Below are 19,550 nucleotides of genomic sequence, written 5' to 3'. Positions count from 1 at the left end.
GCAAGCTTTAGGGAATTTTCATAAGTCTTACTTTTGTGCCACAAGCCAAATTTATTTTATTGACAGCTGTGCTGTAGTCTTTATGCATCATTTTCTTTGCTTTTAAATTTCGAAATCAGTGCTAACTGTAGTTCATACAAAAGATTCTATAACTCTTTGAATTTTTCTGGAGACCATGTTCACACATTTTTCTTGTATTGTGCAAGGAGTTTGCATTGTAAGTTCTCTTTGATAAGTGTTATAAGGATGTTAATACTCAGCCATCTGTTGGTGACCCATTTTGGCTTTTCTGATCATGTGGACACAAAATATGTGGGATATCAACCCTTTTTTTTATTGTTGGTAAACAAATCCAATCTCTTATCTAAGCTGTCTATCACCTTATTTGATTCAAGAGCAGGATTTATCTGCTGGTATTAATCCTGAAGGAGCTTCTCTTAGTCTTATTTCACATTTATCTCAGTTACATACTATTTTAAATCTTGAACTTAGTTTTATTATTTTAGATGATTTAGTGTTTGAATTATTTCAACTTCTACTTCCTTATGATATTTAGGTTGTTAGTATTGCCTTCAGAAATCATCAAAATATTAGTTTTTCATGTTTCTCTCATTCCTCATGCAGATGGACTGTTAGTGGAGTCATATTCTACTTCTCTAATTTTTCATAAGTTTTCTCCACAGATCATTATTTTGGGGAGGAAGATCTTTCAAGGGCTTTTCTTTCTTATCTTTTCATCAGTTTTCTTTCTTGTGAGCAGTGATTTGTTTCATTTTTAGATTGGCTATCAGCTATTCTTATTTATCTAACTGTTTTAATCAGGATCAATTTTCTTTGGAGTCTTCACTTTTTGTGGTTCTATCTCATTTAGTATATATTATTACATGACATTTATGTTTCTTAGCAGTTACCTGTTGTACTATGTTGCAAAGTGCTTGTCTGCATTTCCCATTCAACCGGTTATTTCAGTTGATTTAACATCTTGCACTGTTTTATTTTTGTAGGAATTTCATCCAAATTAGTTTCTTGTTCAGGAAAGGCTCATTAAAAGAAAGTTGTTATTGTCTCTTTTGTTTCTCCTGCTCTGCACCCTCTTTCATATTTCTCAATCATCAACATCTACTACTATTGTTTCACAGTTTAATTGCCAAATGTAGAAGTAAGTTATAATTTTCTCCTTGAACCTGCCAATGTTGTTTTTCAAATCTAGACATGCTCTTCATCCAGAGTGTTGGGCATTATGTAGGATCATTTGTTCATTAAGAAAGATCATGAACAGTAAAAGTGACTTATCAAATATAATGTGAAAGAATAAATCTAATTTCTTGTATCAGGCTAATTTGGATAAATTCAAATAATGATACTTTTCATAGACATCAGGGGCTTAATTAATCTAAGTTAAGGTTCCAGCAAGTATTGAACCACACAAAAATAAGGATACCCATGTAAAAACGATTAAGCTGTAGCATGTTCAGAAAGTTTTTACGTACTAGTTTTTACCTGTTCTGGACAAGTGGACAGTTATTAATGTCAATTCTTATAAAAGTTAATTTCATGTTTGGGTGTGTTTTTGTGTTCATTGAATAAATTAGCAGAAAACTGACAATACTAAAAACCATTGCACTTTGAACTTTGGGATTGTGGATGTTTTATGAAGTAATCGATCAGATAAAAACATTCTAAGTGGTAAATATTGTTGATTAGCTATCCTCCATCTGGTCTTATTAGTTCAAAATTATTGACAAATATTGTAAAACCCTTGAGTAACCTTGCATAAATATTTAGAAACAAACAAACAGTTCTTGGATGTGGCATATTAAATTGATCTTATTCTGCTATTATGAATCAGAGAAAAAAAAAATTTTTAAGTTATGCAATTAAGTAATTAACATCTCTCTTACAAGTTATTATAAACTTATAATTCATATGCATTTTCTAAGAATAAAATTTAACCTTATGTTAAATGCAAAATAGAGTTGCTACTCTTTTTATGTTGCTACTGCTTATTATGATAATTCAAAATCTGGCACTTGGTTTGTTTCTTAAAGTTGACTCAAATGTTTTCCATGGACTCTAGTTAGTTGGCAGCCATCCAGTATATTATTATCAATAGTTCTCAACACACTTCCAAAATTTTGTCTATGAATTGCATAAAATGTCAAATTCCTGTTTCCTCTTTGGGACAATTTTATTGAAAGTGATGAGTGGTTTGTAACATATTATAATACTATTGGGGCTTAAAAACAAAGAGGATATCATTGATTATTTTTTGTACATGTAAAAGTATCTTCCAGAAATAAATATCAGCTGTTTTTTACTGGGATTTTTAAGCTCTTGTTTTAATTCTAGAAAGCCTGGAGATCTTAAAATGAACCAATGATTTATGAATATGCAGGAAATAGAATTATTTACATCATAGAATTTATTGAATGAATAGTTCTTTGAAATTTGTGTCTTGGCAAAGAATTTCAACATTGTAGCTAAAAAAAAGGTCTTTCCCATATGAAGTATGTATGTGTGTTTTTATATATATCATAGAAGATGATTTTACTGCAGTATTTTATGTAGGAAATAATAATAAAAAAAAACTTTAAATGTTTCAAGTTATTAAAAAATGTTTTACTTGTGTAAAAGCTAATGATGGACAGTATTGTTGGTTCTAGTAATATAAAAGCACTTGGAGTGCTTACTGTTATGCCAAATCACTGATTAATCCATTTTATTGATTTTAATTAATTTATCTGCAACAAAAACAGATGGTTTACAAACTAAGGATCACTTTTGATTTTCATTGAGTGTCTTCTTTTGATAAAGAGGTAAATTTTGTTATTATTGAATTGAATTTTATGTCAAAAAGGTTTTTAAGTATGCTATGATGTTTAAAAGTCTAACATTGATTTTTAATTCATATGGTTCTTTCAGGTTCAGCAGAGAAAGAATTTGCAGCAGTAGAACAGAGAAAACTTGGTAAAGTGTTGAAGATTTATATTATAAATAACATTATAGTTGAAAAGGAATAAGTCTTAATATGTATTTAGTTAAAAAATATATTCCATTGTAATTCTAAATTTTTCTGCCTGCATACCTGCATAATTGAACTATGTTTTATTGATGCATAATTGCAGCCTGAATGTTCATTATTTATTTACTTTGAAAACAGTTCAATAATGTGAAATGTATATGAATCTGAATAATTACTATTTCTTTTGATGTATGTATGCAATTTTTTATTTCTAATGTTGTATACTCTCTGAATGCAAGCTTCTTTTTATCTTTTAGCATCAGATTCTAAATATTACTTCAAACATTTTTGTTCAAAGGTAATTTATTATTTTAATTATGGGATATTTCTTCACAGATTTTCTTAAAGAATTTGGTCTTAGCGACCCAAGTGAAATTAGTACTCCTGAGATTAGTAGTATTTCTGATCTAAAAGAAAAGCAAGATAATGGAAGAAGCCAAAACATGCATGATGAAACTGATATAGATCAAGACTTGTCTACTGTAGATGAAGTAAGCCAACATCAAGGAGGAGGTCGAATCTCTGAAGAAATAGATGCTGAAAAGGATAATTTAATCTCTGTTCCATGTCTGATAGATAAAGATAAATTACAACCACAATCAGAGGTCACTAAATCATTTCTAAAGAGTGACTGGATGATTGCAGCTCATTCAAGTTCTGAATCAGAGTCAGAGGTAGAGGATATTGTTTCTCCTTCATATATTCCTTCTGCTTCAGTGGTAAGAAGAAGAAGCAGTACACACACTGATGTTTCACAAACAACTTGTTCCCCTGATGTTTCTCCTACAAAGCCACCCCTTTCATGTCTTACTACCTATCATACCTCGCATCCTGAACAAAGTCCAATCTCATGTTCACCTTCACATCCTATTGCTCCTTTCATTAAAAACTCAATAGTAGATTCACCAGAGAGCCCTCCAAGTAAGCATAGTTACAAGAATGATCATTTCTCTGAGTCTCCTAGAGCCAAAACTTTTGGTTCCACTTTAAGTGCTGAAATTTCACCTAAAGATCTGATGATGAAGGAAGATCCTGCTCTAGTTGACCCCTTAGATATGCTGACTGACAGTGAGTGGGACAGTGAAGATTCAGCATATAGCAATGAAGAAAATATTATAAATAAAAGTATGAACAAAGAGGAAAATGTGTTGGAAAAGGCAAGAGACAAGAAGTCAAAGAATATGGGGGATAGTACCAAAATACAGGATTTTTATTCAGAACAGCCAAAGGTAATAATTACAGGTGGAATTAATTTTATTATTTACAGCAACAAAAAACACTTATGAATGTAAAAAAAAAAGTCAACTCTCTTTATAGGAATGCACCCCACACACTTAATCCACCTCTAGCAATATGCATAGCTTCTATTATTTAAATTACATAATAAAATCATGTGCATCAGAGGTTTCCCTCTCTTTTTTACCTTACTACAGTATTAGTAGAGAAAAGGGTGAAATGTGACTTATCAAACCACATCACATGCTTACAGTAATTTATAGTACTTAATTTGCATTTTGAATGCATGCTTTTCTATTTGCATCTGAGATAATTAATTTTCAAATTTGTTGTTGGCAATTTTTATAATATTTTTCACATGATGTATTTAGAGATAGTTGAATTTTACTGTTGAAAGAATTGACAAATTAAAACTTAGTCTGGTATCTATTTCATTTTATAAGCTTGTTGAGTAATTCCTTTTTTTAGTTAATCACTAGCAGTTGGCAACCATAATTTTTCCTAGTGATGTGCATATACCTATTTGATTGATGATGAATGGCTTTTTAGTGTTCTCCTGCTAAATGGATATCACATTATATCACTGTGAAAATTGAAACAATCTTTTGTTTTTCCCACGATCCTGCAGATTAACTATAGTATGACTGCATCTATACAATAAGAGGTTATAAACAATTGCCTTTTACATCAAATGATCAATCTAATTTGCATATGCAAGTAGATCATTTGCAAAAGTAGCCAAGCAGTTTAGGTGTAATTTCATCAATCCGTTCCTTTTTGTATTTTGTTATTAGAATGTAAGTATAAATTCTTTTAATTTTCTGTTTATTTCTTTTATAATTCAGCTCTGATATGTAAGTGGCTTAAATGATGATAATTACAATTTACTGAAGAATCTTGTTTAAACCATAACAGTTGTTATTCATGAAAAATGATGACCTATAGCACTTAGACCTCTACTGTGTCTGTCATGTCCCAGCTGGTCTGATGGACCCTGGTTTGGGAGAATGGTTTTGTTGTCACAGGATATGGTAGATATAGTGTGGTAGGCATAATATATTTTCCTGTTCTTTCACTAATGGGTTTCTTATAATTATATGAAACCTGCTTGATTATCGAATTAAGTGGAGATGATTATTTTTCAACATCTTAAATTTAGTTTTTAGAATGACTCGGGTAGGTATGCATCATTACTATTTTACGTAGCTTGAATACTTTTATTAGATGTAGAACATATGCTGAATTTACTAAATTATAGGTATGAGTATAGAAAATTTAAGATGGTGTATTTTTAATGAAGTTAGAATTTTCCTGCTATTTGCAAAGTGGAGCATTATTTAAAATAATATATTTTTTTCATTCAAAAGTGTGTGTATAGTGAATATTATGAAAGAAAAATATTGTTAAGGGAAAAGAAGAAATGATTGTTTTCAGAACCAGTGTATAGTCCTTCTTTGAATCTCATTCTTACAAACAAAATATCGAGAAAGTCCATATCTGTGGCCAGTAAGTATTTAATGAACTTACTAAGTAAAAATTACTGATTTTTCTCATTTCCAAATTTTTCTTGAGAATATTTTGAGGGGACTGATTTTTCAGTGTTTACATTTTATTGTTCAGTCAGTTGGGTTTTATTAAGGTGCAAGAAAGTTGGTGCAAAAGATATGCACATAATACCAATGGATCATAGGAATGTTCAAAACTTAATCTTGCAAGGAAATCTTTATTTAATAAAAGTTAGATAATATTAAAGTTTTATTCTATTTGGTCACAAACTGATATGCTTTAAAATCTTTCAAAAGAGTAGTTTATTTCTAGAATTTATATAAAAACATTATTTTATTTATTGTCAGGCACATTGTTTTTGTATTGGTTTAATGGTTTAAATTGTATATTTGTAGTTACAAAAAAGATTTAGCTTCCAGACTGTCATTTGTTAACTTTGAAAAACAATTAAAAGTGGTTTTCCTTTAATAGATTTACTTCAAAAAGGTATGCTGAACTTAGATGTAATTTTACATATATTTTTCTCGATAAAGCTTTTTCAACAATACTAAATAAGTTGTTTTTTTTCTGATATAAGCAGTCCAGTTATTAAATGAAGATTAGGATATACTAATATGAATATCAGTTGTTTCCCAGTTAATCAATTGTCAGTAACTTATTGATTACTTTCTGAATTTTTCCTGCATTAAGCTTATCTCATTATTGATGAACTTGTGATCTAGTCTTCAGAAATATGAGAAGACACTCATGTTTGATTCCACAATCTACTCCAAGTTCTAGACTTGTTGATTTGATATAAAATTTAGGTATAATAATCACAAAATTAAACAACACTGATAATGTTCATTCTGTACACCACAATTTTAGGAAGGGGTTTCTTTGAATGACACTAATAACTTAAAACAGTATACTTTCCTTTTCTTGCCTTTCATGAAGCTGCAGCCCTGTAAGAGATGAGAAGGCATTAATTCAAAGTTAGATTTGAAAACCTTATGAAAGTTGATAAGGTTAAGACCCTTGCAAGTAACCATGGAAATAGGCTAATCTCTATTTTTGAAGTATTGTAAAGTTTTTCACAAGTTTTACCAATAAATGAGCTGTTTCCAAACTTATCTTAGTACTTGCTTTGGTAGATGAATTGAATGGTGTTTTGATGATGACTAAATAGTTGTAAACTCTATTTTACAAATAATTACATTGTTTTAACATTTGCTTTCAATATGAAACTCATATTGTTATAGTAAATCCTTGGTGCATGGTGTGTGAAGTTTGTTAAAAAGATTAACCTAAGCTATATAATTGTGATTTAGAAAGACTAGTTTACCTTTGAAAAGTAGTTTATCATATTTAATGTGATGTGCAAGAATTACTTAATTTCTTGTATTTAATGCACTGTCTCTTATTGAGTTACAGTTACATATATTGAGTGTGATGCTATTCATTGATAGGAGACATCATGCCCAGAATCTGTTGAAGGGACACTTGGAAGACCTGATACTCTACAAGGATCAGAAGAGATGTGGGAGAAAAATGCAATAGTCAATGTTAAAGATGTTAAGGACACTAATGGTGAGGAGCAGGAGGATTCTCCCAAACATTTGCATTCTTTTTCTTTCTCCAGTGAAAATTCATGTATTAATGTTGAAAATAGCCAGGTAGCAACAAACTGTAACAACATTAATGCTGAATTTTTTCCACAGTCTGCCACCATTAGTACAAGATGTATTGACACAACTCAATTTATAGACAATCAACTCTTATATAATACAAGAAATGGTGGAAAAGAGTCGGATAAGAGTATCATTAGTTATATGGATGAGGCTAAAGAAACTAACATTAAAGAAAATAAATCTGAAGTAGAACCAGTTTTCAGAAGCCTAGAAAAATCAGCTTCTTCTGATATTGTTCAAAGAGAAGTTTGTATTGAAGCAAGATCTCTAGAAAATGATAATCCAAACATGTTGGTGGGGAAAATATTCACAGAAGAACACAATAAAAATATTTCCTTTCCTATAACCAGCTCTAAACAAGTTAGTTTAGTTGAGCAAATCTTTGATAACCAAGTAACAGAAATTGCACATTTAGATAACACAGATAATCATATGGTTGAGCAGACATTTATAAATCAGAATCATGTGTTACAGTTTGATTCTAAAAATCTACAGAAAGATACAATATTACTTTTTGAAACACATGTGCCAGAAACAGATGGATGTTCTGTTAGTTGTAGTGATTCCCAGCAGATTTGTGACATCTCTAAAGGCCATGAGTTTATATCAAAAAATAATTTGGAAGTGCCTATTCATGAAGATAATAAACAGTTCCAATATGATGCACTTTCAACAACATTGAGTATAGAGAAAGCAGAAGAAGAAACTGTCTCAGATGCTGTAGCAGTATTTGTAGGTGATGATAAGAACAATCTCTCATCAATAGTTCCAGAGAAAAAACTCCCAAGACCTAACTTTTTAAATCTTGAAGGTACATCAAATAGTTGTGAATCAAAACACACTGTAAGTCTTATGAAACAAGATATCTCTAGTGACTTATGCTCAAATAAACATATTTGGAATTCTGTAAAACCTCCATCCAGGCTCACATTTCGAAGAATGAGTGTTGATCAGTTGGAGAATCAAGCCATAAATCATTTCCTTCAAGATGTAGGGAAACAGAATGTGGTTAATAAAAATAATCTAGAAAATTATGGATTTAATCACAAGAAAGATTTTAATTTTCAAAGAAGAACAAGTCATGATTTATCATTAGCCAATACCTATGGCAATTACTTGAGGGAAAAGCAAATGAAACTCAAACGAAGTGTCACTACTTTTGATGAAACACCTACTTCTGAAAGTGAAATTTCATCTAATAATAGTACTAAAAACAATGAGCAAGGCTTTCCTATAAAAAGCTTTTCTGTAGTTTCACCAGAAAATAAAATCTTAACACTTAATTCTTTTCACTTTATTAGTCCAGGAACATTGTCTACTCTAAATAGAACCATGTCTCTTTCAACTCACCATTGGAGGTCACAGAAGAGAATTACTGATAAACAAAACTCAGAAGTTTTAGAATGTCAATTGAATAACTTTAATGGGGAAGTATCATCTGAACAGACATGCAGTAACCAAAATACTTTAAATGCTAATTTCCATAATGATACATCAAACAGTGTTCATTTACAGAACAAAAATAGTTGCTTTAGAAAGTTCGGTAGTCAAGAAAATATAGATATTATTAAAGCAAGAAGTTGTGAAAGTTTGGAGAAAATTCCAAAAGCTAATTATTATCGACGAATTAGTTTCTCGGCAAGAGCAAAACCCTATCCCTCAGAGTTAAGGTCAACTTTTGACAGTTTGGACAATTACTCCGGTCAAGGATTAGATATTATTTCATCTCAAAATGACAATGAATGTGCTCTAAGAAGAGCTCAGTTCAGAATGTTTCATGCAAAATCTTTGAATGAACTTCCACATACCTTTTATGAAGTTCAGTCACAGCCTAACTTGTTAACAGATCACAGACAGAGAAGAGCCTCAGTATGTGTTACAAGCATGCCTTTGGAAAAGAAAACATCTGGTACTAATACAATTCATAAGAGGGAAAGAAGCACTTCACTTTCTCATGAGGCATTGCAAAGCACTCTAAAAAAAATGAATTGTATAATTTCAAACAACAGAAGAAAAGCTTTTGGTCAAAGTTCACAAGTATCTTTGGGAAATCAGAAAATCCTACTTTGCCTGCAGTATCTCAGGAGGAGTCTGAAGATGATGAGTATTCTGAGCCTGGTCAAGGTATGGAAACATCACTAGATCATGGTTATACTGAAGAAGAAGAAGATTCAGATGAAAGTGAAACTGCCTGTCCTAAAAAAAAAATGAATTCATTATTTGATGTTGTGATGACTTTGCTTGCATCTGAAAAGAAGAGGAAGGAACAACAAGAATCCAGTTCAGGAGATGAACACTCCAGAGGTTTGGAATAAAATATTGTTACATGTATTCTGCCAGGCACGCTTACTTTGTCCACACTACATCACCTTCATCATGCTTTATCAAGTTTGATAACTAGTACCTCACATGTGGCATGCTAATTCTATCTGAGGAAATTAAATTATAATAATACAAGAATGTTTCTTACAACACTATGATTTTTTGTTTTTAATTTTGCTACTTTGTTTTTATAATTTTTGCATGAATTTTGCTTCACTTGTACTTCTAGTCTAAATTCTTTTAGTTTGATTACAAGTTTGGAGAAATGCTTTAAGGATTTGGTTGTTTGCTTACCATTTATATAAATGCAATTATTTCTCAAATAAAATGCACTTTTCAGTAATTACAATTCAAAATATTTTTGGTATAATTTATAATTTTAGATAGTGGTGTTCAATATGAAATTATTAGTACCAGATAACTGTTTGGTAATCACAGAACTTGTTTGTGTATAATTCTAGCATTATTCTGTTGAACTTTAACATTACAGGAACATTGTATATTAATGTAATGAAAAGTGTAAATATAAAAAACTATCATGATTTAACAGACTAAAGTTTTTGACATGAATTGTAACTGTTAGTTAAAATAGATTACTTATTTTATTGCCACATTTTTTTTATAGGATAATCTATTTGAGACAAATTTCATGAAGAACTATTATCTTGATAATACCATAGTAAACATTTATTCTATAAAAAAATAATCAGACCCTTTCTTTTTCATCATACTTAAAACCAGGCAGTGTATAGGGATTTTATAAAAAAAAATTACAACTTCTAGGAAAAGTAAATAAGTATATTAAAATAATAAGTTTCATTCAGGAATGTTTGGATATATTTTATGGAGAGAAATGTCCTGTTTTGTTAAGCTTGGGCATGTGTTCAGTAGGGTGTTTACCCTTTGATAAAGCCATAAGGTGAAATGTTGAAGTATAAAGAGAGAGAGAAATGTCCTGTTTTGTTAAGCTTGGGCATGTGTTCAGTAGGGTGTTTACCCTTTGATAAAGCCATAAGGTGAAATGTTGAAGTATAAAGAGAGAGAGAGAAATGTCCTGTTTTGTTAAGCTTGGGCATGTGTTCAGTAGGGTGTTTACCCTTTGATAAAGCCATAAGGTGAAATGTTGAAGTATAAAGAGAGAGAGAGAAATGTCCTGTTTTGTTAAGCTTGGGCATGTGTTCAGTAGGGTGTTTACCCTTTGATAAAGCCATAAGGTGAAATGTTGAAGTATAAAAGAAACTTCACTGAATATTAGTTATCTATCTTCATAAAACATATTTACATTCTGGCATGCATTGTGCTGTCTGACAACTTCTGAAATTTCAAGAACTGTCAAGAAAGTATCAAATATATTTCTCATTGTTAATCAATCTGTCAAGCTTACATAAATAAAATTACTGAAAGCATTGTTTTACAGACAGTATTCAATGATTCTTGCAGTATCCTATATACTGACATACATTTTATTAAAATTACAAATTTTGTAAAGTTTTAAGGGAAAAAAGCAATGATAGTTTATAAGAAGTGTGATTTAGATGTGCAGTACTTTTGATGATAATCATGTAAGACAAGTAATTTTTAATATATAACCATCGTAACCTTCCAGTACTATAAGAAGTGCTTTTCATAGATGTGAAACTGCACAGATAAAATTGTATTATTTCTGTTTTTAAATTTAATTTGGCATAGCTCAAAAAACTTTGTTTTGATAATCATAGAATTTGTTGAAATAAGTGCACATGTTTAATTGCAGTTGTTTTATCTTAAACATATAATGATAATCTACTTATTTGTACACAGAGAACATGAACTTGTTACATATTTAAGATATCAGACTAAAGATTGATTCTAAATTAAAATTAAAGTAATGTATATCTATGTAAGGTAGAATTTAAGCGAGTTCATAATTTTTTGTCTTACTGCACTTCAATTGTTTTTTGTTCTGTTTCACACTTTATGTAAGAATATACCTAGAAGTTAATTAGTTATTCATAATTCAATAATTTATTTGTTATATTGGTTATAGAGTCTGAAAGACGATCTTCACATCCTCGAAAGACACCTCCAAAACCGCCACCAAGGAAGACGCGTAGAGTTACTGATGAAAAATTACCATTTGATGTAGAATCTTCATTGACTCTGACTACTAGTCCAGAAGTTGAAGAAAAGTAAGAAATTAAAAAAAGGAATATATATACATTAAATAAGTACAAATATTTATTGATAAATTTGAAAATTTTATTTTTACCTTTTAAAGTTTGACATTAGCTAATAAAAAGTTGAAATTTATTTCAGCATACAAATGAAATAGAAGATTGGGTGAGAGAAGTTAAATTTTGAAAGTAATACTGAAGAAACCCAGAAAAAACAATCTGGTGGATATGTTGTGATGATTTAAAGACTATAATGCATATTTTTATGATCCTTAATGAAATTATGAATATATAATAAGATAAATAAACATTGTGTATAAAGGAACATGTTTATTAAAACTTTACAAACAGAACAAGGCTTTGTACAACTGCTGAATATTATTTTTAATTACTTATAGGATATGTAGTATTGAGTATTAAAAGTAAATAAGAAATTTAAAATAATGTACTTATTCCTATCCAGGAAAAAGATCAAATGATATGACTTTATAATGAATCAATTACAAATAGTAAATTTCATACTACAGTTTAGAACAAAAGTAAGTCTTTAATGTTTAGTTCAACAAGTCTGTATTTTGACAGCCAGAACAGAGGTAGGATAATCCATTAATTTGACAAGAAATATAGCCTCCATAAAATTACATTTTCTGGACACATGAAATTTTTTTACCACATGTCCATGTGTGCTACAGGTTCTTGCATTGAGGTTAGTCTTTCAACTAACCATTATTCCTCCAACCTACAGTACTTCCACCTCCAGTAGATCCAGGGATTGTGAATCTTTGTTACAAGGTTATCAGAGAGTTGTTGGTCAAAGGAACAGTAGATATTCAACCCAGTTCTACCATGATTTTTTACAGTTGTGCCCAAGAAAATGGGAGACTGACATCTGATTATTGATCTTTTGGATCTCAACTAATTCTAAGATCCTACCAGATTCAGGATGGAGTATTTCCTCACCTGACATTTGCATTTTTATTAAGACTGTGGATGATCAAGTTTGTTGTTGCTGATGCTTATCCCCACACTTCCATGACAGAGTTGTCTCACCACTATTTGTGTTTTATGTACAAAAGTCTAGTGCTGCAGCACAGAGCTTACCACTTGGAATAGTATCTACACCATATGTGTTCTGCTGAATAGTATGAGCTTTTCTCATCACCTTCATTCTTTTGGCCTGTGCCTACATCATTATATAGGCAACTTGTTACACCTGGCACCATTTCATCAGTTGTTCAAACACCATGCCTACATTCTCCTTTCAGAAACCACCAAGGCAAGCTTTATTATAAGGGCTGAGAAATCTTTTGTTATGCCAACTCAGTGCATTGTCTATCAGGGTACCTTTATCAACACATGTTTAAGGCATGCTCAGCTGACTCCCATTTAGTTCATGTTATGGAACAAGCAGTCAGACTCTTATGTCTCTTCCTCCCACTGTACAGTTGGTGTGGGCATCACTTGAATATGAAATTTGTTTGGGATGAGCACCCATGAGATCCTTTCAGTAGTCACAGTGCAGCCAGTGGATCACTTTATATCCTTATAAAGTATCATCATCTAAGATCTCTTAAATGCTTCACTTTAGGGATGGGGTGCTTATATCAATGGCCAGGAATTCAAGGATAGCCTATGGATGGACAACAAAACTTCCCTCCACATGAGTATTTTAGAGTTTCTTGCTCTCCAGAGAGTAATGTTTCAAGGTCTAGAATTATTAAAAGGAAAAATTGTCATGTTTCACCCTGACAGTTCCATGATGGTGGTATCTTACATATCCTATCAAGGGGGCACTCAATCTTGGGGTCTTTGTTTTTGAACATTGGATCCTCTTGATTGGGCTTACTTCTATTATATTATCCTATTAGCTTGCCATGTTCCTGGGTGATGGATTTGATAGCAAATCATTTGTTTTGACTCAAATTCTTCCAACCAAATGGATGCTACATCACAAGGTTTTCAGATGGATTTCTCTCAGTTTGGAACACTGATGATCATTGCATTTGCTACTCCTTGGAACTTTTGACTACAAACATTTTGGCCCCCAATATCTTATCCTTGGGCATTGGTGATAGATTGAATGGGATTGCACCTCTATGAGTTCCCTCAGATCCATTCATTACACAGAATTCTGGCTGTGATGTGGTCTACCCCTTGTTGTGTACTGTTGGTAGCACTGGATTTCCTGGCTCAACCATGGTTTCCTCTTCTTTGGTATTATTTAGAGTGCTCACCTTTGCTGATTCCTTTTTGTCCATCTCTGTTGAGGCAACTATGACCAAACATTATACACTCAGACATTTAAAAGCAGAAGTTTCATATGGGGTAATTATGAAGTCCTTTGCACAGCATTAATGTTTAACTTTTGAAGTTGCCATGTATTTGTTTCTGTCTCTTCCTAGACCAACAGTAGACATTTATCAAAGGAAATAACATTCATTGACAATGGCGTATCACAAAGAAATTGAACTCACTTTGCCTAAATGTACTAACTGTAGCTAGTTTTTGACCTTTCTTTTTGACAAAGGTTTAACATTGTCTGCAGTCACATTGTATAAGGTAGTTTTGTTGACTACGTTATGATACTCAAAGGGTCATAAATTAGTCCCCTGTGCTATCTGACATTCTTAAGTCTTTTGAGTTCTTCATCCTTAAAGGCCTTTATTAGTTACCTAACTGGGATATTATGGTTGTATTAAGTATTTTGTCTTGACATCCATTTGAGCCATTACTTTCAAGCACTGGGTATCACCTTTCCATTAATGTTTACATTTTATTGTTGCTGGCATATGAACATTGTTGGTCAGTTATTTTCACTGCATGTGTATAGGACGCTTATCAGTTTACTTATGTCCTTCTATACCCAGATAGGTCTTTCTTATCTAAGACTCTGGCAGCTAAGGAAGGGGACAAATCCTTCTTACAAATTCATTTGCTCACTATTTCTCACCTCTATGATTAATCAAACACATCTCTTGTTATGTCCAGTTAGAGCCCTGAAGTGGTGCATGACTCATCACATCTTTTTGTCTTTAACTGCTTGGTTGAACTGCTTGCTGGAAAACATTGGGTAGGCTGGTATGTGGATTTCTCCTAGTACATTTGACATTATTTGCATGATCTGGCAGTTTCTTCTCTGAGGGTTTTTGACTACCTCCTGCAGCTATCTTGACTAGATCAGCTAGATTATAAGGAGAAGTGAGTATTTTTTACTCTTCTGTCTCTATTTTTCAGGGTTCCTTCCATTTTTTTTTCCATGGCAAGTGTTACCCATGCAGGTGAGCTTTTATCAAATTTATTCTGCACTAGCAACCACTAATCTAATATACTTTATAAAGGTTGCAATAGGCTTTGTAGAAGTGAGATGTTCCATAAGACCACCTAGAAACTGACAGAGTAGTATTATCCTATTATGCTAGGCTAATGTTAAAGGACTATCATAAGTAAAGCATAATGGGATCCTGCCAATCTTTGGATTGAATAAATTGGAGTTGGTTTGCTTTTAAACATTTATGGAACTAGGCTCATCTGTTGCATTATTCCTCAGGACTCCCAGACATGCATCTCATCCCCTTTTTCTCAGATTCTGTTAGTAGATCTCAGGAGTCCTTACCACACCTAGTTTCCTCCAGAGTGTAAGAGTGAATTCTTCCACTCTAGGAGAAGAGGGCACAGTTGTGGTTACTCCTACCTGTGTTCCTAGATGTTTTTACCAGCCTATATGGAGCCTACATGTTCTCCTCACCTTTGGGGAAAAGTGGAATTTAACTTACCCACACAGTTGGTGAGTGATGTTGTGTGTTCATAGTTTCAGAATGGATGAGTTCTCTTGCCTCAGGTTGAGTAAGGCATACATAATCCCATCATTCTGAGCATGGGATATTATCTTTTGGCCTTCTTCAGGTGGAGGATAAGGTTTGTGTATTTCAGTGTTGCTTTTTTATTATTATTGCAGTGGCCCTGAACACATTGCTCTGTGGCTAGAGGTTGGGATCCACTCATAAGTGTGTGTGTGTGTGTGTATATATATATATATGTAGTTTGATGTTCAATTGCACTATCCATCAACAAGGTGGGATATAGGGACTATGGCTCTTTAATTCCAGCACTGAATTGCAGCTATCTTGTTGGGGTCTGCCCAGTGGTGATGATAAGTTATAAAATTCCACCCACAATACAAGAATTAAGTTATTAAGTTGTTGGTTAAGAGTTTACCTGTTTTGGATGTAGTGCAGCTCCCCACTTGGATGCCATTTTTCTATTAACACAGCCATGATCTAGGTAAACACTTTCTATATGGATAATGTCTTCATTGCACATTCTTCTTATTAATGTAATATTCTAGCAATAAGTGGGAGAAGGGGTATGTTTTAGATGTTAACATTTTCTTAAATTGAAAATGTGTTTCCAATAATATTTACCTCTGTTCACACTCTTCTGCCTTTCATGTCCTCACTAAGAGCCAAATAAGTCACTAATAAGTGACTGGGATTGTATCAGTGTAGAGAAAGTGACATTATCTGAATGAGTTTATATAATTATATATAGTGGCAGAATTGAATGTCATGAGATAAATATTACCAGTGGCAATTGAATGGGGGGTATAAAAGGCTGGAGTAAGCAGGCCAATGCTTAGACAGGTAAAGGAAGAAACCCTGGTAGCCAAGTGATAGCTATAAGTGTTAGAGAAGGTATTATTTGAAATACATTTTTGATTTAAGAAAATGTTCAACATTCATGAATTAATATAACATCAATGTATTGATAATTTATATATATAACATTAAAACAATATTGATATAATTTTTTAGAAAGGAAAAAATGTAGGAAGATTATGAGTATACAACTTTCAAATAAAAATGAATATCTTTGTGTAATGAAATTTTGACTTTTTATTTCAATAACTCAAACCACTAATTTGGTTGGTTAAATAAATCTTTTCTTGTTATTACAATTTAGTGTAAAATTTATATGTTGATTTCAAAGAGGGATTAAACTTTGTTTACATTTAAACTTGGCTCTTTAGTTTGATAATTATTGTATAATTTCAATAATAATATAGTAATTAGAATGAATTTCAGTCCTTTGGTGAAAAATAAAAATAGAATTTTCTGAGGAAATGGTTTGTTTATATCATTCTAGATTTACTTATGTTTGATCTATTAACTTTTAATATCAAATTATATATTTGTTATCTATAAAAGATGAAAACTTATTTACAAAGTTAATGGTTTCATGTTTGAGTTTAAAGAGACAAATTTGAAGGTTTTTTTTTTTTTTTTTACATAGTCAGCAGATAACAAAGTTGCTGCAAGGTGACTTTGACAGTACTACAGATAATGAAGATTCTATAACAGAAGACTCATCTGTGCCAAAAATTCCAGAAATCTCTCCAGAAACATTAAGAAGTAAGGAGTTTATTAACTGTCAAAAAATAAAATACATTTTTTTATATTGTGTATCTGTAATGACCTATTATTTCTTTACTAGTGTAGTAAAATTACACGTTTAAGGGTTTTGATAAGATTTTAATAAATTATCATTCAGTACATGATACAAAGTAATATGAGGAGAAAATTCATAGATTTATCCTCAAAATTATTTAAGATTTAAATTTTTGAAAGTTATATGAAATTGCTAATTTAATTTTAATAAATTAATTAACAACAAATATAGACATTGCCAGATAATTTCACACTAACCTACTGGTCTCATCATTTCAGCTGCCAGTGGCTTTCAGCAAATCCAGGAAATTTTGAGAAAACAGTATTTTATTTCTGTGAAAGAAAGGCATGACAAGAATAATCTAAAAAGTCGACTGAATACTTTAAAGTGTGAAAGAAGTACTCTTCAAAGGTATGCTAAAAATGCTCAGTGTTAATAAATATAAAGGAAGATTACACAAAACAGTAACTAAATAATATTTGGATATCAATGATCTCTACTACTTATGATACCACAAAGTCCTTATTTGGACCTGCAACATAAGCCTTGTCCAAATTTAAATGTGGATGCAGAAAAAATAATGTTTGCAGACTATGTATATAGATTTTGGAATGCAAGAAAGTTATAAATTACTGTACTGATACTCCAAAAATCCACTGTAATTTACAAGACTTCTTAATTCAATTGTATTTGGGTCTAAAGAAATGTAATTTGTGTTTATTGTAATACTTCAAACTTTCCATTGATGTAGAGGCTTTTCTCTCCTAAATAACACTTGGGAAAAGTGACAGAATTACATGGAAGAAATGTAGAGCTTTTGATTGGTTATAAAATTATTGGTGTTTAAAAGTAGGCATAGATAAACAAGTCTTCTCAAATGATGAAATGGTGGGCAGAAACAATATGGTGGATTTGTTAAATATTGAGATACTCAACAAACAGAAAAGGTAGGAGGTTCTTATTTTATATTCTAGCTAGCTATCATTGGAAATTTGACATCATAATGTGGGCTTCAGAAAAGTAATCTAACCACACCCAGAAGGTGATGTACCATGTGACACAAAAATAAAATCAATATTTAGCCTTTTTTTAACAATTACTTTCAAATTAAGAAATAACATTAAAACATAAATAAAATTTTGAATATAAGTGTACAAGCATGATGACATGCTCTTTGACCTCTACTTGTGCCCATAGTGTTTATTCTGGGAATAAGAGAACTGGTATTACTGACTTCGGTTACAGTTTTCTTTTATTTCTCATTGATAACCAATGTCTTGCCTTACACCTTTAGGAGTGTTCCACTAAAACACTAACTGTAACTGGTAGTGAAAGCTTCAGTATAAGAACTTCAAGTAGGTTCTATAGCATACAATTATATTTAATGTTAAAAGAGTATTTGTTTGTAGTATTTTTCAATGTTTAATATGTGTGTGTGTATATATATATATATATATATATATATATATATATACATGTGTATTTGTTTTTCATTTACTGTGTATATATATTTTTTTCTGTTATGAAGATTATTTTGCAGCATTATCTTAACATTATTAAAACTAATAGAAGTGTAGTGATTTTGCTGTTTTTTACATAGGATAAGAAGAACTGTAATTTTTGTTTTTTATTTTTCAGTAAACTGCAAGCAGAGAAGGCCAGTCATAATGGATTACAAAAAAAAATTTTGACATTGGAAAAAGAACTGTTAGAACTTAAGTAAGTAATATTGTTAATCTTGTGTGTTGTAGAAATTTTTCCAGGATTGAGCAAAGTAGTATGAAATTGTGAAATTAATATTGAATAAAAAAAAATTCGTGCACATACAGTCATGTGAAAAAGTTAGGACACCCAATGAAAGCCTGTGTATTTTTGTAACATTTTTGGATATATAGATATTTAATCTCAATGTTAGCAATACTGAGAGATTATAGGAATATAACTAAACAATTAAAACTGAAGAAAAGATTTTCAAGATCTTCTGTAAATGTAATTCCACAAAAATGCATATTCTAACTGAGGAAAAAGTCAGGACACCCTACCCCCTAATAGCTAGTGTTACCCCCTTTGGATGAAATAACTGCAGTGAAACGCTTCTTGTAGCCATCTACCAGTCTCTGACATCGGTCTGAAGAAAGTTTGCCCCACTCCTCAATGCAGAATTCTTTCAGCTGCGAGATGATTGAGGGGTTTCTT

General features: G+C 31.4%; 1 protein-coding gene across 1 annotated transcript in view; it reads left to right on the top strand.

The window, feature by feature from the left end:
- LOC143258599 (uncharacterized) overlaps nt 1–19,550 on the top strand; it is a 71,774-nt gene that overhangs the window by 43,465 nt on the left and 8,759 nt on the right. The window contains exons 9-15 of the mRNA XM_076517795.1: nt 2,923–2,967; nt 3,359–4,251; nt 7,213–7,333; nt 11,783–11,924; nt 17,199–17,317; nt 17,633–17,765; nt 18,993–19,073. Coding sequence (XP_076373910.1) covers nt 2,923–2,967; nt 3,359–4,251; nt 7,213–7,333; nt 11,783–11,924; nt 17,199–17,317; nt 17,633–17,765; nt 18,993–19,073 — 1,534 coding nt within the window. The remainder of the gene's footprint in view (nt 1–2,922; nt 2,968–3,358; nt 4,252–7,212; nt 7,334–11,782; nt 11,925–17,198; nt 17,318–17,632; nt 17,766–18,992; nt 19,074–19,550) is intronic.

Source organism: Tachypleus tridentatus, chromosome 8 (genome assembly GCF_004210375.1).
Source record: "Tachypleus tridentatus isolate NWPU-2018 chromosome 8, ASM421037v1, whole genome shotgun sequence".
In the NCBI taxonomy this organism is placed as follows: Eukaryota; Metazoa; Arthropoda; class Merostomata; order Xiphosura; family Limulidae; genus Tachypleus; species Tachypleus tridentatus.
The sequence above is the reverse complement of the archived record's forward strand: the minus strand, read 5'-3'. Positions and strand labels throughout refer to the sequence as shown.